General features: G+C 40.4%; 1 protein-coding gene across 2 annotated transcripts; it reads left to right on the forward strand.

Moving 5' to 3' along the window:
• The first annotated feature begins 1,514 nt into the window (after nt 1-1,514).
• On the forward strand, nt 1,515-18,931 carry PERP (p53 apoptosis effector related to PMP22). 2 transcript variants are annotated; one of them, XM_067701954.1, is made up of 4 exons: nt 1,515-1,801; nt 13,080-13,220; nt 17,441-17,668; nt 18,056-18,931. In XM_067701954.1, exons 1-3 carry the CDS (start codon nt 1,612-1,614, stop codon nt 17,665-17,667), a joined length of 558 nt encoding a protein of 185 aa, XP_067558055.1. In that variant the 5' UTR covers nt 1,515-1,611; the 3' UTR covers nt 17,668; nt 18,056-18,931. The 2 variants fall into 2 exon arrangements, with proteins under 2 accessions (XP_067558055.1, XP_067558053.1); XM_067701952.1 differs by having other exon boundaries at nt 1,517-1,801; nt 17,441-18,931.
• Nucleotides 18,932-25,510: the final 6,579 nt, after the last annotated feature.

Below are 25,510 nucleotides of genomic sequence, written 5' to 3' on the forward strand. Positions count from 1 at the left end.
ATATATATATATATATATATATATATATATATAGAATATTAAAAAAGAATGAAATTTTGCCATTTGTAACAACATGGATGAACTTGGAGGGTATTATGCTTAGTGAAATAGGTCAGAGAAAGACAAAGACTATATAACTTATATGTGGAATCTAAAGAAATAAAACGAAACAATAAAACAAAACAGAGAGACTCACAGATATAGAGAACCAACTAGTGGTTACCAGTGGGAAGAGGGAAGGGGGAGGGGCAAGATGGGGTAGTGGATTAAGAGGTACAAACTTCTATGTATAAAATAAATAAGCTACAAGGATATATTGTACAGCACAGGGAATATAGCCAATATTTTATAATAATTTTAAATGGAATATAATCTATAAAAATACTGACTCACTATGCTGTACACCTGAAACTAACAGAATATTGTAAATCTTCAATTAAATAAAAAGGAAAAGTGATTCAGAATAAATCTTTGGAAGTACAAGGTAAGATATGACCCTCATCGGATATTCTTCACGCTTTGCCCAAGGCCATGGCGGTGCGGACATTGAGAACTTGTTTCTCCTCAGTCACCCTCCCATCCACACCTGAGGAGTCATGGTGGTGACAGAAGCAGGGCCAGGACACAGGAGGTGGGGCTTTAGGTGCTGGTTGCATGCTGACATGACATATGATTTTTATTTGGAGAAACCTCAAAACAGGAAATGAAAAGGGTAGATGCAGCGGGGTCTAAATAGGTAAGAGATTTGTGGTAGGGAGTGGACTGTGGCAAAGAGGACCTGAATTTATCTGGAGAAGCCGGGTGAAGCGCTTCTAGGACGGAAATGAGCATTTGTTAATTTCAGTGTGTTCACGCATAAAATGTTTATAGCGTCCCCCTTGAGACCCAGACACAGTGCTGGACACCAGGGATACACAGATTAATAAAACATGGTCTTTCTGTCAAAGAGTTGGCACCCGAGTGGGGAAGGTGGGGATGTAAGCAGTGAGGAGTCTGAAGCAGCCATGGTACAAGGTACAAAGGTGGACCCCAGCAGGAATCGCCCAGCCCTGCCGGCGAGGGTCAGGGACCGGCTCCTGGGTTCGGTACACGCTCTTAGAGTGCGGCAATGACCCCTGTCCAACGTGAACACTCATCTCAAATGGCTCGAAACTTAAATATCGTATTGTTGAAAATCAGACCGTGATCCGACTTCAGGGGTTAAATATTTAATTGGTGATGCGCAGATTAAAATGTGTACACGTTGAAGCACTGAGAAGAAAAGCACTGGATGCGAGAGGACCAAGTGAGAGGGAAACGAGGCAGTGGGACCCCGCGGCTCCAGGTCTCTCCGGGCAGAGTAAGCTCACACACACCCAGTGTAACCCGAGCCCGGCCCCTCCTCCCCCGCGCGCGCCTGGGCCAGCCGGGCAGGTCCGGGCGGTGCGCTCTGAGTCACCGGAATCTAGGTGGGGCGGGCGCCTCGCCCCCGAGGCCTGCCCCGAGCCGCGTCCTCCAGGAGCCGCCTCCCCGAGGCCTGCTCCCTTTTGTCGCGCTGCCGGCTCTCTAGGGTCACTCTCCGCCGGCGTCCGAGCCCCACGCGCTCCTCTCCTCTCCACCACCGCCGTCGAGATGCTGGCCTGCGGCCTGGCCTGCGAGCGCTGCAGGTGGATCCTGCCCCTGCTCCTGTTCAGCGCCATCATTTTCGACATCATCGCGTTGGCCGGCCACGGATGGCTACAGTTGAGCGGTACCGAAGAGTACTCCTCGCTGTGGTCGCGGTGTAACCCCAACGGCAAATGCGACAGCCTCATGAAATTTGGTGAGTGCCGCCGCCTCCGTGAAGTCCTCCGGGCGGCTGCTGGGCGAGCGCCGGCGCCCTGGGAGTGCGGAAGTCGCCCTATGAGAATGGACTAAACAGGGTCGAGAAGGGACTGAACAGGGTCGGGGGTAATGGGTGATTCAACAAATCTCTCTTTAGAGCCTAGGTTCATACATCCGACCCGAGCAAAATAAAGCAGTAGCAGCTTTCCGTGTCCAAAATCAGGCTCGACACTGGAAGAAAATGGCCCTAGTTCAAGCTACGTTTATTCGTAGGGTCTGTCGGTACAGCAAAAGATGATTTCAGCCATTTGAAAAGGGTTTGATGAGTAAATGTAATGAACAAAGTATATTTTCTTGGAGACCTACTGAAATTTCTTCCCAGTCCGCCACCTATTTTATATCTTAAAATATGAAATATGGCTTATATTTTAAAATGTAAGTATTTAAAATGCGTACCTTCCCTAATGTTGCTGTATTATTCGTTTAACTTGAACTAAGTGAAAGCAGCTCTTCTTCCTTTAAAAAAGGCCTTTAAATCAAAGTTTCAGCAGGGAAGATTTCAGTAGATACTGCAGTGTTTAATGCTGCAGGCTAATTCTTGTTAGAGGGAGTGTCTTTTGGGCTTAGGCCTGGCATTGCTGTTTAGAAAACTTTATTTTAATCTGATTTGAAATCTAAAAAGCAAACACATCTTCTACACCAGCGAAATGAAGCAGAGTTGACAATTTAATATACTGCAGATAGAGTATTTTATTTTTCCAGCATGGAGGAAGCCTCAGGGACTACCTGTTACTATTACGCGGGACTGGAGAGGAGCTTGCTCTGGGCCGGTACCACCCCCTGCTTTCTCGTAGATGGGAAGAACAGCCGGGGTCTATCGTGATTAGCATTGTGTGAGGGGTTCCGGAGAGGAGGGTTTAAGTATGAGAATAATCAGAAGCTTAAAGTCAACTACTACTGAATGGAGCCTTACCAACTGAGTTTAATAGTTTAAAACTGAGAAAGAAGGCTACCCTGCTTTTTTTCCCCATTCTCTGCTAGGACCTTTGACTTGCCCCGCACCTCCAAAGTGGCCCAGGGCTTCAAACCAAACTCTGTTTATTTCTGGGACCCTGTATCAGGGGCTTGGTGCTTTATCGTATCTACTGTGGAATTATTTGGAAGTTCTCCCCAAAAATTTACTCCCCAAAGGAGGCATGGTTCTCCTTAGCAGGTAATAAAATGTAAAGGCTAAATGGAATTCCTACTTTCCTTAAAGTCTGTGTTTTTCCTCTCTTAAAGCGCAAAGAGCACACCTGCCAGGGTTTGTATTACCCCAAGTCTTTTAGGTTTTCGAAGGGAATTAATTTCTTTGAAATAATATGTCTCTATCTTCTGGTTAAAATGCAACAGAGTTCAGTATCTTGTAGGGGATTTAATAGACTTGCTTAAAACAGGTGTGTTTTTAAACAAACTTTGATAATCGTATCTCACTGCAAAGACTAATACAGACCCAAAGAATATTCAGCGATCCTGGGCATATGAATTAAGGAGGTTAGTGTGCCGCGGGGAGAAGGGTGCAGGCAGAGCCTAGATCAGCACTATTGCTGGGACATGATCTGGCCTGCACAGCTCTGGCTGTGACCACAGCCCTCTTGTGAAAAATACACAATGCAGTTTTTATTTTTCTTGATTTGCAGGATGAACTCACCTTCCTAGGGTGTGGCTCTTCTAACCTCAGGCTGATAGAGTGCTTTGATATAGAAGCGAGTAAGCAGGTTTTGTTTCTGTTTTCTAATTTTTTAATTAGACAGGAGTCTAAAGCATTAACTTTTTTTAATCGTAGAGAAAAGACAGATCCAGTCAGTGTACAGTTGATGTTTCAATTTGATATAGAAATTGGTCTTTAGAAAAGTTCGGTTTTCCAAGTGAGCCTTGAGGAATCTAGTACTGCCTCTGTGATGCAGCTAGAATGATTTTCATAAGTGGTCGGTGGCTTTCACATTCCAATTTGGTTATTCTGGTGACCTTTGCAAAGATAGTCAAGTGCCAAGGATGTGTTAGACGTGGCTTTTGCTCAAACCCTAGAATCAAATCATGAATCTGGCACCCACTGTCACTAGGTGACCTTGGGAAGGAGAAAACAGCTATGATTTCACCAGGAGAGGTCCATCCCAGGCTATTGAAGTCAAAGATGAGCTGGAGTGATTATTATACTTCCACTCTGTCTCCTGCCATGGACTGTTGGCTAGTTTTGCCTCACAGGTGTAGAAATTGTGTATTCCTATCCCGTAGGTTGATTATCTAGGCGTCTCTGAACTTTTGAGATTTTCAGATAGCTGCAGTTAGGCCTTGCCAAAAACAATATGTTCACGTGAGGTCATATTTTATCTAAAATACAGTAAGCAGTTTCCACACACTCCCACGTATGTACAAACACAACAAGGAATAAGGTTGATGGCTCTAATTAAAATGATATCTCAATATTGAGAATTAAGTGTGTATAATCACTTTTTAAAAAATTCTTGCTATGTACTAGAAAATAAACCTTGTGATTTACCACTGTAAACTACAGTATTGAGAAAGTATACCTGTTTATTACAAAGTGCTTCACTATCTCTTTTATTTGCTGACATTTGTAACAATATGTTCATTTTGCTGGCAGGTATCAGCAATAATAAAATAATAGAGACTTTTTTATAAAGGTAAATAGTTCCATAGAATTATGTAAAAAGCAGAATGTTATATTCTTCACTGTCATTAACTTTTTTAAAAGAATTTCAGATTACCATATCACCTCATTTTTCCTCATTAATGAATCAAATTAAACACTGAATATTTTCTTTTACATAATAGTAACAACGAAATAAATACAAATTCTTGTTTGAATTTTTAAAAAAGTCATGGTTTCTAGTCCTCAAAATTGGAAAAGAAAACTCTAGATTTAAACATTGAAATGATCATTCAAATTTCATGTATAAAGAAAATGCAAAGTTAGGACTTCCCTGGTGGCACAGTGGTTAAGAATCCGCCTGCCAATGCAGGGGACACGGGTTCGAGCCCTGGTCCGGGAAGATCCCACATGCCGCGGAGCAACTAAGCCCGTGGGCCACAACTACAGAAGCCTGCGTGCCTAGAGCCCGTGCTCCACAGCAAGAGAAGCCACGGCAATGAGAAGCCTGCGTACTGCAACTAGAGAGAAAGCCTGCGCACAGCAACGAAGACCCAACGCAGCCAAAAATAAATAAATAAAAGAAGATGCTAAATTAAATTTGAATCCATGTTCACAGATAGTATTTTTGCACTCCTGGCACCTTCTTTTACAGTTTTAAGAAAGAGTACATCAGGAGGATATTTTCAGCATCAGAGATGTAGATTTCAAGTCCTAAGCAAGCTCTGACTTGTCAGGGTAGAGACTAACGAAGATAAGTTTATGCATAAATTACAGGGACAGCTGAGATGAATTTACGCTCCAAGAATGACGGCGGGGAGTCAGTGTGGCAGCATTGGAGAGCCTTTGCCTTGGATCTGAACTCAGAAGTGCAGAGCCTCATTTTTACCAAAGATACCACATTGAATGTTTTTTACATGAAATCAGCCTTGGATAAGTCAAAGAATCAGGTTAATACAGGAAATATTTTTAGATCATCTAGCCCTATGGTTCTTAAATGTACGAGAAATGAGAAAAATATCAGTAAGTATGAAGTTAATAGTTTTACATCAGCCTAAATTCAACTTAAAGGATTTCATTTTGAGATTATGTTCTTGTGGCTTTTTTGCAGAGGGGCAGGGTCACGTATTCAAATGTTCTTATTTTATGAAATTAGGCATTAGTAGATAGATTAATCTTTGCGGGCATGTGTTCACATTCGTACATAGTAAAACAAAAAGTTGGACACTCTCAATTGATTTTCATAATTAAAAATATATATATATGTTGATTTATAAAATCTAGACATCTAGGAACCAGTGATCTTGACCAGTTTACTCCACATTTGCTGCGCTTAGCACTACCAGAGAGCCTCAATTCCTGATTTGTCTTTTCTCCTTGTAAATGGCCAGAGACTCCTACACTATTAGATCTAGGAGGGATGAATAGTGAGCCTACTCAAGCTTTCTCCAAAGCCCACCTATCAGCATCGCCCATGGCTGATCTGAACTTCTTCCCGTTGTTCAGCAACTTAATTTTCTCCACGATGCTATTTGTTTAAAAGTACCTCTCTTACACTGACAAGAGGTGAAATGTGCTTCTCTGTAAATTCTTCTTTTCAGCCTTCTTCCAACGGACAGATTTTCAAACATTTGAGGGTAGATTCCAAATTTGCTGCTAGTTATTTTGTCTGAGTTCACACAGAATTTCCTGTATTTTCCCATCTTCCCGTGTAGGATGGTTTCCCCACTCAGACTTTAAAAGAAGGCCATAAAGGGGTAAAGTTCCATAAAAACCAATGGGAAAGGGTTATCATCTGGCTCAGTTTCAGGGGAAAATGTAGAGCATGTAAGGAATCTCACACCTACTGTGGAATTTCTCCCCAGAGACCCCGGCATCATTCTTCCTTTAAGCCATTCCTTTCCTGCCTTCCAAACCTTCTGCAGAATCATTCTTCCTGTGTCGATTTTTTGGAGGCTTTCCTGAGTCATCCTCCAGATTTTTGCTACTCGTGTGTTACGGACCAGCAGCATCAGTATTATCTGGGAGGTTACTGGATACTCAGCACCTCAGGCCTCACCTACTGAATCGGAATCTGTATTTTAACAAGGTCCCCAGGGGATTCGTGAGCACTTTTAAGTTTCAGAAGCACTGGCCTGTATTACTGCAGATCTCCTCATTGACTATGCAACAGTCTTTTTGAATATATCATCTACCCATGTTTGTATTTATCTGTAGATAGCATCTTTTTTTTTTTGAACCTGGAGGATATATATATATATATATATATATTTTTTTTTATTGGAGTATAATTGCTTTACAATGGTGTGTTAGTTTCTGCTTTATAACAAAGTGAATCAGCTATACATATACATATAGCCCCATATCTCCTCCCTCTTGCATCTCCCTCCCATCCTCCCTATCCCACCCCTCTAGGTGGTCACAAGATAGCATCTTTTTTATTTTTTCAATTATGGTCTTGTCCAATTTTCAGTTCTGCTTGTGTATGACATAAAGAACTTTATAGAAACAATAGGAAGGAATCTGACAAAATCTTGTATTAATGGGTAGGGCTTTCTGTATTGTTCATAGATAAATCCTTTGTTCTGGAAAGGAACCATCCTCTACTCTAGTTGGGTGACAATTTGGAATCTGCAGGGCACTGAGTAAGGGGCTAGGCCACAGACTGTTTTGGTCAATGTTTGGTGCCCACATGTAAAGCTACTGAAGAATGCAGCAAATCCATTAAAAGAAATACTAATTTGGGTTGAAAAAGTAATGACAGTCTCCAAAATGTCACCCACGATATAGCAGTAGTGCTCGCCTTGTCTTAAAATAAAAGTTTATTTATTTATTTTTTTTCATAAACTTAACTTTGATTTACGTTTTCTAGCTTGATATTCAAGGTATTTATTTATTTTTACTTTTATTGCTCTTTTCTTCTCAGTCGATCTTACTGGTCTTTTCCCAGCTGTATTTGCCTTGTAACATCATGTTTTAGTATATAATCTCTGGAAAAACGTATAGCATTATCCCTCACACAAAAAACTTAAAAACATTTTTTAGAAGAAACTCAGAATTTCATTAGTAACCAGTGAATGGTTTCCATGTTGTTGACTTAATGTTGAACCTTTGCAAGCAATAGCAAAATCTGATAGGCCCTTCATTACCTAACTGGATCTTTAGTGAATCTTATCTAAAAGTGGATTTATAATGTTGCTGGTTTCTTTGATAACATAAATTTCTTCAAGTGGTACTTAGAAAATAAACTTAGGACAGAATAAATTATATATATATATGAAACACCAAATTTATCTTCCCTTAAGGAAACAAAACAAAAAACAACATTCCTGCGCAGAAACTCTGTTTACCTGGAGTGCAGCATGCTTTTGTGGTCTCAATTCAGAGAAAGCTAATTGACAATGACAATCCTTCCCCAATCCCCTACACACACACACACACACACACACACATTCTGCTTATTTGAATTTAATGATAGTATTTAATTGAATTTAATGATTGGCAGTAACCATGAAAAAAATCTATAGAAATGAGACTATAATTGACCGTAGGTCACATACTGAAAGTTACACACTCCTTTTTGGCAGTGCTGCAATCTGTTTTTATAAGGAGATTAATCATCTATCTTAGCTATTCTCAGATTTTAGTATGGATGTAAGAAATACCAGTAAAATGTGGATTAGGAAAGGCAGAAATTTAGTGTATAAAATATTAACGAAGGACAGACTTGTCTTCAGAATAGATGAAGATGGACTGTCGTCAAAGACCTGAGGACCATCTGTTGATGTTGAATCATGAAAGAAGTAGCTTCAAGATAAGTTTTACAAATTGATGTTTTTCCATTGAGGCTGGTAAATAGGGTACAATTTAGACCAAGGTATAATATAAAAATATATAGTTCCCAAAGGGTTGGGTAAATTTATAGATATTAGACTCATTCTGGGTGATTAAGGGAGACCAAAGGCACTTAGCCTACAGATTTACCTTAAGTTTTCAAAATGTATGTCATGGAGAATTGCCATGTTGTTAGTCTACATGGCTGTTGGTTCCCTTCTCAGGCAGAATATTGGGCTGGAAGGACCCTGCTCAGACCTGGTAGGATCCATCTCATCATCTTACAACAAAATAGTCATTGACATGAGGCAGCAGATTGCCTTCCTTGTTATCCATCAGTCAGGACCTTCAAAACCATGTCAAGATTTGTATCTTTTTTTTTTTTTTTTTTTTTAGTTGATACCTCATTGTAATTTTTTTTTTTACATCTTTTTTTGGAGTATAATTGCTTTACAATGGTGTGTTAGTTTCTGCTTTATAACAAAGTGAATCAGTTATACATATACATATGTTCCCATATCTCTTCCCTCTTGCGTCTCCCTCCCTCCCACCCTCCCTATCCCACCCCTCCAGGCGGTTACAAAGCACCGAGCTGATCTCCCTGTGCTATGCGGCCGCTTCCCACTAGCTATCTACCTTACGTTTGGTAGTGTATATATATCCATGCCCCTCTCTCTCTTTGTCACAGTTTACCCCTCCCCCTCCCCATATCCTCAAGTCCATTCTCTAGTAGGTCTGTATCTTTATTCCTGTCTTACCCCTAGGTTCTTCATGACATTATTTTTTTCTTAAATTCCATATATATGTGTTACCATACGGTATTTGTCTTTCTCTTTCTGACTTTCTTCACTCTGTATGACAGACTCTAGGTCTGTCCACCTCATTACAAATAGCTCAATTTCGTTTCTTTTTATGGCTGAGTAATATTCCATTGTATATATGTGCCACATCTTAAATGATAGTTAAGTGAATCAGTGTGGGTGTTTCCACTCTCAAGGACCAGGTTTTACACGTTCTACTTCCAAGGCAGCCTTTCTCCAGACAGACTGTTTCTTAACTTTCCATTTTGATTTTCTTTAGACTCAGCATTTTAAATAAGATGCTAATTGAGTTGATTTAACATAACATAGGAAAATTTCTTAAAATGATCTGTTCATATTTACATTCACCTGTTGGTTTTAGGTTAGGTGAATTGGCTTACTATTTCTTTTATTTAATTCCTTTCAAGTACCTGAAACTAAATGTAAATTACACCTCAGCGGTAATGTCAGTGGAAGCAGTAATAGCAATAATCTAACTTTGTATTAATCTTCCTCAAATAAACAGGCAAAATGATTGATGTTACTCTTTGTAGCAACATCATACATAATTTATTTAGCTATACTTTAAAAACCTTAATCTGTGATTGTCAAAGTTTGATTACTAAATATGTTCCCTGTTAGGATGCTTCTCCTGTTTTCATTGAAAACTCACATTCTGCTATACAACTGATCTTCCTGTTTGCATTCCTCTGTATGGCTTATATAGCTGTGTTGCCTTTTCATTGAACAGTTTCAAACATGTGAACTCACCTTAAAAGGAAAACTCAGTGTCTGCTTATTGGAATTTAATTTAATTGAATTTAATGATTGGCAGTAGCCATGCAAAAATCTACAGACATGAGACTGTAATTGACAGTGGGTTACATACTGAAAGTTACATGCTCCAGCTATTTTTATAAGAAGATTAATCATCTCTCTTAGTTGGTCTCAAACTTTAGTATAAATGTAAGAAATACCAGTAAAATGCAGATTCCTTTCCAACTCTGATTCAGTATGTCTGGAGGGATGCGTAGGAATCCATACTTTTTTTTTTTTTTTTTTTGCGGTACGCGGGCCTCTCACTGTTGTGGCCTCTCCCTTTGCGGACCACAGGCTCCGGACGCGCAGGCCCAGCGGCCATGGCTCACGGGCCCAGCCGCTCCGCGGCTCGTGGGATCTTCCCGGACCGGGGCACGAACCCGCGTCCCCTGCATCGGCAGGCGGACTCTCAACCACTGCGCCACCAGGGAAGCCTGGAATCCATACTTTTTATAAGTACCACTGATGATTTTGAGTCAGTGGTTTATGGGCTAGACTTCGAAGTGGTCTGATTAATTAATGTTCTTTCCAAAGCATGGTCCGTTTTCTCTGGAAAGTTACCTTACTCGAAGGACAAGGCAAAAGTGAGAAAAGAGACTTAATCTCACATTTTGGCTTTATTCATGTCTATTTTAAAATAAAACATTTCTATTTTACCTTGGTCTTACTGATCTCACGGGAAGAGAGCAAGACGTGGAGGAAAGTAATAAAAGTTATAAACATATAACTAGGCCCACTCAGGTACTGTCATGACGCCATCCTGACCAGTGCCACTAAGGGGTAATTTGTGTGAAAACATGGTATTTGAGCATGTAAAAAACATTGAGCATGTGTTGTTTCCTTAATTACCTATTATACCCCAGTCATCCCTGAATCTAGATGAAGATTTGGAGGGAGTGTGGAGGCTAGAGAAGGGAACAGAGGAGCTCAGCCCAGGTTTGTCTCTAACAGTTGAAGATGTAAACATGCAGTGGAGAACTGAGGAGGAGTCTTCATGTGACAGTGTAGAACCTTGAGAACGTTGAATAAAGTGAAAACTTGAGGTACTGGAGAAAGTCATCGGAATACATGAGGACATTTTTGAACAGAGAGGGCTGGAGAATTAATAGCTCCATGACTTTTCACACAAGAGCTCTCATCCTCACCGTAATCTTGAAAGAAGGCATTTTAGCCTTGGTTAACAGAGGAGCAGACTGACAGTGGCTAATAGGTAATAGAGGCAGGGTATACACGAGGGCAAGCTGGCTCCCAAGCCCTTGTTCTTTCTGCTAGTCCTTAACTTTGTCTAACACTGACCAGTCCAATGACCCCAAATTAAGTCAGGATTTGTTTGCCAGCCAAGCTCGGTTAAAGCTGGAGTAAAACCAGTGCCGAGGTACACGCAGCTCTCCTTTTCAAATGCAATAAAGAAAAATAGGTTAAGGGTGCATGTTCATCCATTAGTGAATGAGTGGGTAAACATAATGTGGGCTATCCATACAATAGAATAATTATTGGTCATAAAAAGGAATGCAGGGCTTCCCTGGTGGCGCGGTGGTTGAGAGTCCGCCTGCCGATGCAGGGGACACGGGTTCGTGCCCCGGTCTGGGAAGATCCCACATGCCGCGGAGCGGCTGGGCCCGTGAGCCATGGCCGCTGAGCCTGCGCGTCTGGAGCCTGTGCTCTGCAACGGGAGAGGCCACAACAGTGAGAGGCCCGCGTACCGCAAAAAAAAACAAACAAAAAGCAAAAAACAAACAGAAAAGCAGTCCTAATCCATGCTGTTCCAACACGGGTGAACCTTGAAGACATTATGCTAAGTGAAAGCGTAAGACAGTCACAAAGGCCACATAGTATATAATTCCGTTTATATGAAATGTCCAGAATAAGCAAATTTATAGAGGCAGAAAGTAGATCAGAAGGTGAAGGAAGCGGGGAGGAGAAGGGCACTGCTAACGGACGTGGGGTTTCTCTTTGGGGTGATGAAAATTTTGGAATTGAAAGTGGTGATGGTTGCACAACCCTGTGAATGGAGTGAAAACTACAGAATTGTACGCTTTAAATGGATGAATTTTCTAGTATGTAACTTATATCTTAAAAAAAAAAAGAAAAAAGAGTGCTGTTCTGGATTCAGACAGTCTGGAAATCAAACTTGGCTGCCAGCTGTGTGGCTCTGGGCAGGTTATCTGGACTCTCCAAGGCTTAGTATAATCTCACTTCTAAAATAGAAATGATAACAGAGTGTGAACCTTAAAAAGTTATTGTGAGGATTCAGGTTGCTAAGGCACGGCGGGTTCCTAGCCCAGTGCCTGGCACAGAGCGATTACTTCCTACATGTCAGTTACTACCTCTAGAGAGAAGGTTGTGTGGGAAGAGATTTTACAAATCAGTGCGGTTTGAACAATAAGAATGATTGGCTGGAATCCTTAGCTTGGGAGTCATGACTCTTCTCTTCCCACAGGGGCAGAGCAGAATGACCCAGGGCTAGAGCTGCCCATGTAGATCTTCAAATCTAGAACTCAATTTCCACCTCATCCTTATTGTTTTTAGGGCCCATGTCAATAATTGAGAATTATTGTGCAATAAGTTCTGAATACTTCACAAGTTAAAATTTAGAAATGTTGTTTGCACCTAAACTTGTTATAAAAAGCACAGCTAGCTACTTTACAATTAAATTGTTTTATTTTATATCTCTGTCTAGTCATACGTACTATGAGTTTTCAGTAATTATTTTTGCATGGGACCAAACCTTAATATGGAAAAAAGATCTTTTTAAAGGTATTTGAAACAGTTCCTGAAGAGATTGTAATTTGGATTGTTCCATAGTAAAAATGTTGTTTATTGTGGTCATGTTATAGTAGAACTTGAGTGACTCTTTTAAATATTCCTGTTTATATGCCAGTTTATTAAATGAGATACAGTTTGATGTAGTTTACTTTTCATTTCGGAGGTATAAACATTTGCCCCAAAACTGAGGGGATAAGGCATTACTGCATATCAGTATGTTAATGTCCTACCTATGAATTGCCTATTCTTCCCTTAAAATATGGAGATGCTTAAGTATTGTCTCAAGAAAATCTGTTCTTCCACCCAAATACAATTAGTAGAAAGAAAAAAAAAACCCATTGATGCTTTGATAAGTAACTTTTAAATTTGGCTTGTCTGTCTTACTAATTGCTGTTTCTTTGTTATAGCGTGGGGAAAGGCAGCTGCCGCCATGCTCCTCTGTGGCTTCATCATCCTGGTGATCTCTTTCATCCTCTCTTTCTTTGCCCTCTGCGGATCCCAAATGCTTGTCTTCCTGAGAATGATTGGAAGCCTCCTGGCCCTGGCTGGTAAGACTGTGCGCCAGCAATCCTTTCTTCCTCTCTGCAGGGGACATCAATATAATAATGTCCACGCCACAAAAAGATCTCTGACAATACAGTTCCTGATCTGTTCTCGGAAAATGTGTCACCAAAGGCAGAAGTAACAGAGGAGAGATGTATTTTAAGAGCTGGATCCCTTTTATCCTCTGCCTGAGACAGCGTTCCATATCCCCCATCCAAGTGAGGAAGGTTGTCACTCTACCTGCTGGTATCTCTCGTAGATGACCCCATGCCCTTGACACCCCTGCCCCGAGGGACCAGGGCTGGAAGTGCAGTGTCTCCATAGTGGTCCCAGGCTGGCCTCCCATGAGCCCCATGCCTGAGGGGACTGGAATGTCCCTGAACCATTGCACTTGTTGAAGGCGTTCTGCAGTCCTAGGATGTGGTGGGTCACAGAAGGTTTTCTGCAGTGGGATGGGGGATCTGGGAGGGGCCAGATCTGGAATTGCCTCTTTGCAGTTTAGAGCCAGGGTCGGGGGATGGGAAACTTAGTTATGCAGCTGGGTGGGGCTTGGAGAGAACATTTATTAAGGGAATATCAGAACTAGCAAGAATCTAGAGGCAAGAATTATTTGAAATTTTAGGTGGGCACCTGGCAGTAGGGAAGTCTGCCAAAGGAGCAGGACCCCAGCCACAGAGCTGGATTTAGATGCCAATCTGGATTTCCTGAGGAGGGGAAAGAAGAAGATGCTGATAAGGGCAAAGTGAGGCGGCCATAGTCCATTTCTCAAGCTACTAACTTAGGCTCATGGAACAAATGCCGAAGTCCAGCCACAGACCTGGGGTATAAATACAAAGTGAGCATATGGTTTTGGAAACAAGTCAGAAGCCTTGTAACTAGAGGGGTCCATAGGATCAAGCCTGAGCCTGAGTGGGACTGCTGTGCGCAGGGTTCCCTGAGTACAAAGAAGGTGATGGCAGGATCTAGGGCAGGATAAGTGAGGAGCAAAAAGGCCCTGGCTGGGAGGAAGGAGGTAGCCTCCGAGAACCAGCCAGTGCAGGTCTAACCGTCCCCTGTACATTTAAACATGTCTCTTGATTCAAAATAAAGTTTACTCGAGTGTTCCTCATGTTTCAAACTTTGCTTTTGGAATAATATTTTAGAATCAGAAATGGCTAGGAATCACAAAACATATGAAGAATCTTGTTGAATCCCCCCTCCACTTTTATTTGGTGTTTTGTAGTTCAAATTTACAAGACCTTATCAAAGAAACAATTTGATGTAGCTTCCTATCACATGTCTTAGAAGACTAGGTAGATGCCTATATAAATCACCATTAGAAATAACACTATGACATTAACGTTCATTGAAGAATCCTTTATGACCCATCAATTCCACTTCTAGGTATATATCCAAAAGAACCAAAAGCAGGGATTTGAATAGGTACTTGTACGTCCATGTTCATAGCAGCATTATTCACAATAGCCAAAAGGTGGAAACAACCCAAGTGTTCAGCAGCAGATAAATATATAAACAAAAGGTAGTCTATACCTACAATGGAATATCATTCAACCATAAAAAGGAATGAAATTTTGATGTGAGCTACAACATGGACGGACCTTGAAAACGTTATGCTGAAAGAAATAAGGTAGATACAGAAGGACGAATATTTTATGATTTCACTTGTATGAAGTACCTGGAATAAGCAAATTCACAGAGACAGAAAGTCGATTGGAGGTTACCAGCAGCCGAGGGGAGGGGGTAACGGGTACATGTTGTAGATGTTGAAAATGTTTTAGGTGTGGATAGTGGTGATGATTACACAACATTGTGAATGTATTTAATGCCACTGAATCGAACACTTAGCAAATGGCTAAAATGATAAATATTATGTTGAGTATATTTTACCAAAATTAAAAGAAATCGTAGTAAAACTCTTCTGTCCACCTTAACATTAAAACATTAAGATCTAGTAATCGCCATCTCTAGCTAACAGGCTTGCAGGAGTTATTGTAAAAAAAACTCGTTCTGGTGAGTTTCGATAGATAAACAGCTGAACTGTCCTGCTTAACCCCGTGTTCTCATCTTACAATTTAATTCTCCTCTTCTTCAAAGTTGGACAAGTGGAATGGGAAATGTTTAATAGAAAAATAAAAAGCCTAGAGATCTCAATACATTTTTAGTGGTAATAATGTTGAATAAGCCCTACTTGATTTTTAAGATATATTTCATAACAATTCTTTTTAATGTGATGTATATTATTGGGTTAAAATCAGAATAACTGAACACCAATACAATTTAGATTTTGTAAAAATTGATCCAAACCATTACAAGAACTTTATGTGATGAACCAAAATGGGTAAATAACAATGTTTAACATTTATCACTAGGCATATTAGAGAAAAATGCAGAGAAGTGTTCCTTTTGTGTCATACACAATGATTTGCAGAAAATGACAAACTTAACTAGTGAGAGTTTGTTATTTAAAGTAGACAGAAAGTGGGACTTCCCTCGTGGTCCAGTGGGTAAGACTCTGAACTCCCAGTGCAGGGGGCCCGAGCTTGATCCTTGGTGGGGGAACTAGATCCCACATGCGTGCCGCAACTAAGAGTTCGCATGTTGCAACTAAGAAGACCATATGCCACAACTAAGAGTCTGCATGCCACAACTGAAAAAAAACAAAAAAAGATCCTGCATGCCGCAACTAAGATCTGGTGCAGCCAAAATAAATAAATAAATAAATATTTAAAAATAAATAAATAAAGTAGACAGGAACCAGAGAAATATTTAAGATCTGCACTAAGATTGCCTTTCATAAGTTGCCAAAGAAGAACATTTTAAGTTGGGAAATAGAAGCAACAAATCAAGATGTGGAAACATCTACAGCCTTTCTAGTAATTTAAAAAAAAAAAAGAAAACTAGTTAAGGGTATATCTGTGGAGCTAGTAGAAAAACATTAAGGTGAAAGAAAGGTGGTGGCGAGGACTGTTCACTCCCTGACGTACTCCTGGGAGCTCAGCCAGCTGATCCCTCTTTGCGAAGAGTAGCGTCTGAGTGTCACAGAGCTAAAATCTGCTTATACCCAAAGTCATGGCAATGCATATACTAAATACTAGGTAAAAATTGCATAGCATAGCATAGCATGTGCATACTCATTAGAGCTTTATAGAAGTATGCATGTTCATTGAAAAAGACTACAAAGTAGATTTAATAAATTCCTTTTATTTTTAAGCAATGTAAATTGTTAATACATGATTAATAATAATTGTAACAATGTGACTCATATCAAAGAGTTTAGAAATTTTTTTGACATATGTTTTCCTTCCCGTATCTTCCCTTTCACTTGTTTTTTGTTTTTTTTTTTTTTTTTTTTTTTTGCGGTACGCAGGCCTCTCACTGTTGTGGCCTCTCCCGTTGCGGAGCACAGGCTCCGGACGCGCAGGCTCAGTGGCCATGGCTCACGGGCCAGCCGCTCCGCGGCATGTGGGATCTTCTTGGACCGGGGCACGAACCCGTGTCCCCTGCATCAGCAGGCGGACTCTCAACCACTGCGCCACCAGGGAAGCCCCCCCCTTTCACTTTTTAAAGCACTGTGGTTATTCCCCTCTTTTGCTTCTATTTCCCCAGAGGCTGGAATGCTCTTCTTCCTCTCCTCCATCTCTTCATTTCTATTTATTCTTCAGATTCCCCCTTCCTCTGCAGGCTTTTCTCCTGATTCTCCCATTGATCATTCGCATCATTGATTCATTGTTTTATTTAGTCATTTATTTAGTGAATGAATATTCCTCTATCTGTGTCTGTGTGTGCATACACACAGACATATGTATATGTACATATGTTTTATTTTGCTAACAGTGATAATATTAACTTATGTTTGGCACAGGAAAAGCAAAGATGAAAAAGTAGGCTCTCCTCTACCCTCCTGCTTCCTGTTGCACACCACAATTCAGCACGTTTTACTTTAGTATGTATAATGCTTACATAGGTACATGAATCTCTAATTTTCTGTCTGTATTTCATATACTCAGTATTCTACTCAGCCAGGTATCTCTGACACACAATATTCAGTCATCTTTTTTGGCTTATGATTAACTAGACTCCCCCAGCCCCTTTTATCAGCATTATTTAGGTGGATTTAATACTTATTTTAAGGCAAAAATGTTGTGGAAGAGGAAATAATCTGTTGTTACCATGCATTCATTCATTCATACATTCATACTTTGTATTTTTTTTTCCTTCCTTTTAGCTGTGTTCCAGATCATCGCCCTGGTAATTTACCCTGTGAAGTACAACGAGACCTTTAACTTGGCTCACAGCGCTGGTGGCATCTACATCTATAACTGGGCCTACGGCTTTGGGTGGGCGGCCACGATTATCCTGATTGGCTGTGCCTTCTTCTTCTGTTGCCTCCCCAACTATGCAGATGACCTGCTGGGCAATGCCAAGCCGAGGTACTTCTACACATCTCCCTAAGGTGAGGAATGAGCAGAAGAACATCACTGCTGCTGAGATGGACTCCAGAGAAAGAAACTGTTTCCCCCGGAATACTCTGAACCTATGTTTGGGGCAGTGTTCATATCATTAAACTATAGTCAAAATGCTACAATACTTTGGGAGAGGATATTTCTTAAATAGTTTTAGAGTTTCATATTCATCTTTTATCTGTGATTTGTAGAGTTAAACAAGACTTCTTTTAACTAATTACCTAATTACTAATATGCCAGTGTTTCCTTATATCTAGCCATACCATTTATATTGCATTTGTAAAAGAATATGAGAAGGAAACTTACGTAATTTATAAGGTAAAAATGAGAAGGCTTCAGAGATTTGAGTAATCTGATCAGGTTTCTGTTTTTCCCAGATGGAATGAACGGGGTCTATTAAGGACTAAGGAGAAGAGGAAGATATTGGTAAAAATTGCCAGTGACCAAATATTCTAAAAGAAATGCAAAAAATAAATATTTTTTCAAACCTTCAGCTATTTAAAGAAGCCAAATCATTTCCTAAATGCATATCATTTGTGAGGATTTCTAATTAACATCATGAATAACTGATTTGGGGCTAAGCTTCCCGTTAACTTGATATGGCATCTAGGAAAGTATTCTTTCATAGCCAAAGCCTGTTGCAGTAGTAAGACCTCCTTAAGTAGTGAAATCTTAAGATGAAATTTTCTCTTTTAAAGTGGTTTGTAGGGTTGGGGTGTGGTAAAGTGCTACTAATAATTCTGCGCTGTTTGGTGTCTATATGTTCTAGACTAGGGTAGACTGGATTAAAAGGTGGATTGGTCTAATTCTTCGTAACCTCTAGGTGGGATTAGGTTGTTTAGTAAACCATTAGGAGGGCCATTCCCATCACAAAGTAACGTGAAAACAGCCTAAAGAGAAGAAATGGCTTGAATTTTTCGCCTTAGGCTTGACCAGGCTCTAATCGTGTAGACACAGCTTCTGATAGATTGCAGCTGTAATCAAAAACTCAAATACGGTTAAAAACCTGGTTTCCCTTGGTAAACAGATTAAAAATATCTGAGGTAAAACATGCAACAGGAGAATTCAGGGATGTGGGATTTCTCTGAATGGCAAATATGATATATCACATGGATTTTTTTTTTAATATTTGTACTTATGTAATGAAAACCAATTCATTTTATGTATCAAATTATTATCTTATAAGTTGTAAAAATAAGCAGTTGCAGTTTTCATTATGAATTTTCCCCAATAAACCAGGTGTTCTAATCTTGTATCTAGTTTGCAGTTTTTTTGGTTTTGCTTCTCAGCCCCCCCCCCCCAATCTGAGGAAGGGGATTTCTTTTTTAACATCTTTATTGGAGTATAATTGCTTTACAATGTTATGTTGGTTTCTGCTGTATAACAAAGTGAATCAGCTATACATATACATATATCTCCATATCCCCTCCCTCTTGCGTCTCCCTCCCACCCTCCCTATCCCACCCCTCTAGGTGGTCACAAAGCACCAAGCTGCCCTCCCTGTGCTATGTGGCTGCTTCCCACTAGCTATCGATTTTACGTTTGATAGTGTATATATGTCCATGCCACTCTCTCACTTCGTCCCAGCTTACCCTTCCCCCTCCCCGTGTCCTCAAGTCCGTTCTCTACATCTGCGTCCTTATTCCTGTCCTACCCCTAGGTTCTTCAGAACCATTTTTCCCCCCTTAGATTCTATATATATGTGTTAGCATACGGTATTTGTTTTTCTCTTTCTGACTTACTTCACTCTGTATGACACACTCTAGGTCCATCCACCTCACTACAAATAACTCAATTTCCCTTTTTTTACGGCTGAGTAATATTCCACTGTATATATGTGCCACATCTTCTTTATCCATTCATCTGTCAGTGGACACTTAGGTTGCTTCCATGTCCTGGCTATTGTAAATAGAGCTGCAGTGAACATTGTGGTACATGACTCTTTTTGAATTGTGGTTTTCTCAGGGTCTGTGCCCAGTAGTGGGATTGCTGGGTCGTATGATAGTTCTATTTTTAGTTTTTTAAGGAACCTCCATACTGTTCTCCATAGTGGCTGTATCAGTTTACATTCCCACCAACAGTGCAGGAGGGTTCCCTTTTCTCCACACCCTCCCCAGCATTTACTGTTTACAGATTCTTTGATGATGGCCATTCTGACTGGTGTGAGGTAATACCTCACTGTAGTTTTGATTTGCATTTCTCTAATGATTAGTGATGTTGAGCATCCTTTCATGTGTTTGTTGGCAATCTGTATATCTTCTTTGGAGAGATGTCTATTTAGGTCTTCTGCCTATTTTTGGATTGGGTTGTTTGTTTTTTTAATATTGAGCAGTGTGAGCTGCTTGTAAATTTTGGTGATTAATCCTTTGTCAGTTGCTTCATTTGCAAATATTTTCTCCCATTCTGAGGGTTGTCTTTTCGTCTTGTTTATGGTTTCCTTTGCTGTGCAAAAGCATTTAAGTTTCATTAGGTCCCATTTGTTTATTTTTGTTTTTATTTCCATTTCTCTAGGAGGTGGGTCAAAAAGGATCTTCCTGTGATTTATGTCAAAGAGTGTTCTGCCTATGTTTTCCTCTAAGTTTTATAGTGTCTGGCCTTACATCTAGGTCTTTAATCCATTTTGAGTTTATTTTTGTGTATGGTGTTAGGGAGTGTTCTAATTTCATTCCTTTACATGTAGCTGTCTAGTTTTCCCAGCACCACTTATTGAAGAGGCTGTCTTTTCTCCATTGTATATTCTTGACTCCTTTATCAAAGATAAGGTGACCATATGTGTGTCGGTTTATCTCTGGGCTTTCTATCCTGTTCCATTGATCTATATTTCTGTTTTTGTGCCAGTGCCATACTGTCTTAATTACTATAGCTTTGTAGTAGTCTGAAGTCCGGGAGCCTGATTCCTCCAGCTCTGTCTTTCTGTCTCAAGATTGCTTTGGCTATTCGGGGTCTTTTATGTTTCCATACAAATTGTGAAATTTTTTGTTTTAGTTCTGTGAAAAATGTCATTGGTAGTTTCATAGGGATTGCATTGAATCTGTAGATTGCTTTTCTCAGGGTCTATGCCCAGTAGTGGGGTAGTAAGAACATTGGATAAAATGAAAAGTTGCTTTTATCATTTTCAAGTTTTAAGGGTCCTGCTCATTTTAGGTGAGCATTAAAAAAACAATTTTTGAATGAACTTTAATGGTTTCTAGTAGTCTGCTCCCTGAACTTCTTCCTCAGTGACCAATACCCAGGACACAGATATCAAATAGTATTTATCCAGTGCTGTCACCAGAGGGAATGGACCAAGAGCTTTCTGGTAGGTCAGGACACCCGGGAACATCAGTGTGGTTTAGTTGGTGGTTCTCGTATCTTCCGTGGCACAGCTTCCCGCTTGAGATGGGATCTTCTTCCATTCAGGTCATGGGACTGCAAGCAGTCTCTTTACTTCTTTTCCTCTTGTCCATCTTCCATTTGCCGGTTGATCGTTTATTTTTCCCACGATGGCTCGTAGGTGAATTCTCCTCTGGTGTACATAAATGTGAAGAAGGTTGCAGAGTAGCATGGTGGGAGAAAGGATATTTCTTCTTAGTGCTTCTGTTGGCCAGTTGGTCCTTGGCAGTGACTTTTTCTTCTGTGCATTTCAAAATTTGAGGTGAACGTTTCTCATCATAAATCCACAAGGATCTGGTCTGGGTGACTGTTTATACCAAAATTAAAACAAAAAAAAACCTAGGGTTTGAAGTGATCATTAACAATGTTTAAAATGCCATCTTTTAAAATAATTGCATAGCTAAGTCAAGAAGATAATGGATATCTAGAGATTCAGAAACTGGGTCTCCCATTAGACATGAAAATGACTCTCAGATACAGGTCCTCTAAAGCAAGCACTTTTGTCTTTGGATTTTTTCCCTTCCAACTCTCTTCTTCCCCTCCTAAACAAGTAACACACTAGATCCTAAAGATGCACATTTAGGAAAAATACAGCTTCCTGGAATCCATGGTCTGTACTAACAGAAACATTTCTGCTGGAATGTTTGTGACAAAGACAGAGGAAGCATCATTACTTTGGTTAAAATGTTCCGCTTCTTTCAGCCTTGTTCCAGCATAGAGATCCTCCATTCCTTGTTAGTTCATGTTCATTAGGACAGAAACCTTTCTGTCATAAACAGAGCAGGAGAATTCCAGGGAATTCAGGAAAGTAATGGAGAATTTGACTGAGAAGCCATCTGAGGACTAACAATGCATTGCATGAGATTTCCCATGATTAAACCAAGCTGGTTTCTAGCTCTGTAATTATATTGAGTCCCCAACCTTTAAACAAGCAGTTCTAGGTTCCCAAACAATTATCTCACGCTCCCACTGTAAGTAGTCAGGTATGCCAAGTGCCATTTGCCACTGAATGTAACAAAGAGGTAATGTGTCTAGGACTTTGGGGTCTCACACAAAGTAACTGTGGAGTGTAATTACTTTTAGCTTCAAAACCATACGTTGCAGGGCTGACATTAAAGTTTGATAGGCTTTCCTTCCTTAAGAGAATCAAAACAATAGAAAAATATAGTCATAATAACCTCATTAGGTTGATTTTTGCTACAAACGCCTGATGACAGTCCTATTAATATAATAAACACAAATGCTGAATCGACTTCTTTTGTTTTCCTAGGAAGACCTGAAAAGGGCATATTTGAGTCTCATCCCATTGTTGGCTCTTGCTAGCTATGCAGGAGTCTATAGCTTGAGCGGTTTACCACCCCATGTGTTTCCTAACCTCATCTGTAAAATGATTGCAGTGATCCTTTTCCTTCAGAATTCTCTGATTCAGTGTGTTTGTATGTGCAGCTGCTCATTATTCATTTACTCAAATATTGTTGGGCAAAGGAAAAATGGTAAAGTAATGCTATTTTTTGGTGTGTTTTTTCAAGTTGATTTTCATAACTAGAGACAATGACTAACATCTTTTTAATACTGTGATGGAATTTTTTTCTTTAATTGAAAATTAAAGACTATTCCTTTCATTGGAAGATCTACTAAATAAGTGTATATAGACTCTATCATGAGCATAAGGAGCCCTGAAGCCTAGAAGAAAATCTTTATATTCCACGGAGCTTCTGATTCAAGATGGCGGAATGGACTCTATTTAATAATCACTTCTGACCAGGATAGAAAAAAGTGTAGAATAGTAAACAAGTGCCAGAGGAAATAAATCCATAACCAAAGAGGGATGTTATCAGCTGACCACAGATTCTGTCAAATTTCTGGAAGACGAAAAATGAGTGACATTGTCAACATAGCACTGGAGCTGCCACCCAGGATAAACTCAAGCTGGCCGTCAGGCAAGTAACAGCTGTGCTGCTTGATGAGTGCCAAGCTTGACGCTGGCAGGGAAAAGTAGGTCTGGGAAAGGAGGAGGGTGTAAATCAGGGGGATTAGTTAGAGGTCTGCCTCATGAGGAGTTCACCAGTTGGCCTGGCCTCCCATGCCCCCACCAGGCTGCCACCTGAAACTTACAGAGTGGAAGAACCCAAAGATGATGGTCATGCTTCCTAAGTAGCATGCTCTAAGTGCTTCCCATGTACTAACCCATGTAAACCTGGCCTAGACCCTCTGATATGAACTTAATGATCTTAATTGTTCAGAGAAGAAATGGAAGCACAGGAATGTGAAGTAATTTTCTCAAGGTCAGACAGCTAGTAAATAACAACGGTAATTATATATACAAAACACACTGTGTTGCGGTACAGTTGTTTTTTTTTTTTTTTTGCAGTCCGCGGGCCTCTCACTGTTGTGACCTCTCCCGTTGTGGAGCACAGGCTCCGGACGCGCAGGCTCAGCGGCCATGGCTCACGGGCCCAGCCGCTCTGCCGCATGTAGGATCTTCCCGGACAGGGGCACGAACACGTGTCCCCTGCATCGGCAGCCGGACTCTCAACCACTGCGCCACCAGGGAAGCCCGCGGTACTGTTTGATGCAGTAAGGCATAGTCCAGTAGGTATTGATACCATATGAGGATTCCAGGCTTCCCTCTCCTTCCATCGTGTCTGTATGGGTCTCTCAACCCCTTCTAATTCTCCATACTCCAGGGAGGGTTCTGCCTTGCCTGTGTGTTCTGGGGGCATTTTATTGTATAATGGAGAAGCATGGAGGGCCGGAGTGTAAAGGACTAGGCCTGGGTGAGGGCTGGTTCTTCAGAGAGAATTGGGGGTGAGAGAGGAAGATGAAGGAAATTAATGGGAAAGAGAAAAAGGGAATTAAAAAAATCTTCTAGGATCTCTGTATCTCACTGCACCGTGTGTGAGAAACACAGTTCACACTGTGTTGGGTTTTCATGGTTCGACTGTCTTCTTTTGGGCACTTCTCTGTGCTTGGACCCTTACTTCCTGAGTCATGACTTCATGAACATCACAGGTAGGAGCCATTTTCCAAACCATCCCAGGGGTGTGGCTGATATTAGAGGGGCCAGTCTTTTTTTTTTTTTTTAGGAACTTATTATATTACTGATAGTTTTAGCCTCTTAAATTCTCAAGTCCTATGAACAAATTATAAGACGGATATTATCAGCACAGTTTTAGATACAAAGACAAACATATTAACAAGTAATAGTAAAATTAGCATACAAAAGAGGGCCTATTTTGACTCTCAAGATAAGACTTTCCTAGAGGGGCCAGTCTTGATGGAGTGGGCATTGTAAAGAAAAACCCTTTCATCTTCTTTCCTAAGCACTAATTTTTAGACTTTCTAAAATGTGCTGCTTTTGATACTACAGATTACTGGTCCTAACTGAAGTATAAGTTTTAAAAAAAATAGTCATCCATACACTATACAGTATACACTATACAGTATAGAATGCTGTGCATCTTCATTGTTGTATAAAGGATATTTTGAAATATGTATTACAGAAGAAAACACAGTGAACACATGATATTCACATAGAACATAGAGTATATCAGTATAGATACACCATATCTCATCCTTTTGGCTTTTGTGACACTGAATATTCCTGATCAGAAAAAGAAATGCATGGAAGAAGGGCTCCTTTTCACTTTCCTACATCATCACCCAAGTACTGTCAGGAGAGGAAAGTGAATACATAACCCCCAGTTTTACCTTAATTTTTTTTTTTAATTTATTTTTGGTTGCGTTGGGTCTTTGTTGCTGCATGCGGGCTTTCTCTAGTTGCGGCGAGGGGGGCTACTCTTCGTTGCGGTACGTGGGCTTCTCATTGCAGTGGCTTCTCGTTGCAGAGCACGGGCTCTAGGTGCACGGGCTTCAGTAGTTGTGGCTCACGGGCTCTAGAGCGCAGGCTCAGTAGTTATGGCGCATGGGCTTAGTTGCTCCGTGGCATGTGGGATCTTCCTGGACCAGGGCTCGAACCCATGTCCCCTGCATTGGCAGGCAGATTCTTAACCACTGCACCACCAGGGAAGCCCTACCTTAAATTTTTGTACAAATGTTTAATCTGAAATATAGATTAAAATATATATAAAAATATATAATTTTTTAACCATAAAAATGTTTTAAATCACAAATCTATTAATTACTTAACCCTCCACCTTCAGTCCACAAACTTTCAAATAAAATAGAATGACGTGAGTGAAGCTTGTCCCATTTGGGGAAGACATTGTTTCCTTAGAGGCAATTATGTAAACTCCAACTCCTTGATTTAATTTAGGTAGAAGATACAAATAAACGTTTTTAATAGTCCTAAGACTTCATTCCCTTCCAGCGCACCGCAATGAAGAGTAACTCCCGCTCGCCACAACTAGAGAAAAGCCCGTGCGCGGCAACAAAGACCAAATGCAGCCAAAAATAAAATAAATAAATTTACAAAGTATTACCAGTAAAACCATGATAGG

This window comes from Pseudorca crassidens, chromosome 13, assembly GCF_039906515.1.
Source record: "Pseudorca crassidens isolate mPseCra1 chromosome 13, mPseCra1.hap1, whole genome shotgun sequence".
Lineage (NCBI taxonomy): Eukaryota > Metazoa > Chordata > Mammalia > Artiodactyla > Delphinidae > Pseudorca > Pseudorca crassidens.

What these genes read in the sequence shown, in the direction of transcription:
- PERP (XM_067701954.1), top strand. Translation starts at nt 1,612, where the DNA reads ATGCTGGCCTGCGGCCTGGCCTGCGAGCGCTGCAGGTGGATCCTGCCC. An exon ending in CGACAGCCTCATGAAATTTG is followed by an intron (nt 1,802 to 13,079) that starts GTGAGTGCCGCC and finishes TCTTTGTTATAG; the next exon opens with CGTGGGGAAAGGCAGCTGCC. An exon ending in AAGCCTCCTGGCCCTGGCTG is followed by an intron (nt 13,221 to 17,440) that starts GTAAGACTGTGC and finishes CCTTCCTTTTAG; the next exon opens with CTGTGTTCCAGATCATCGCC.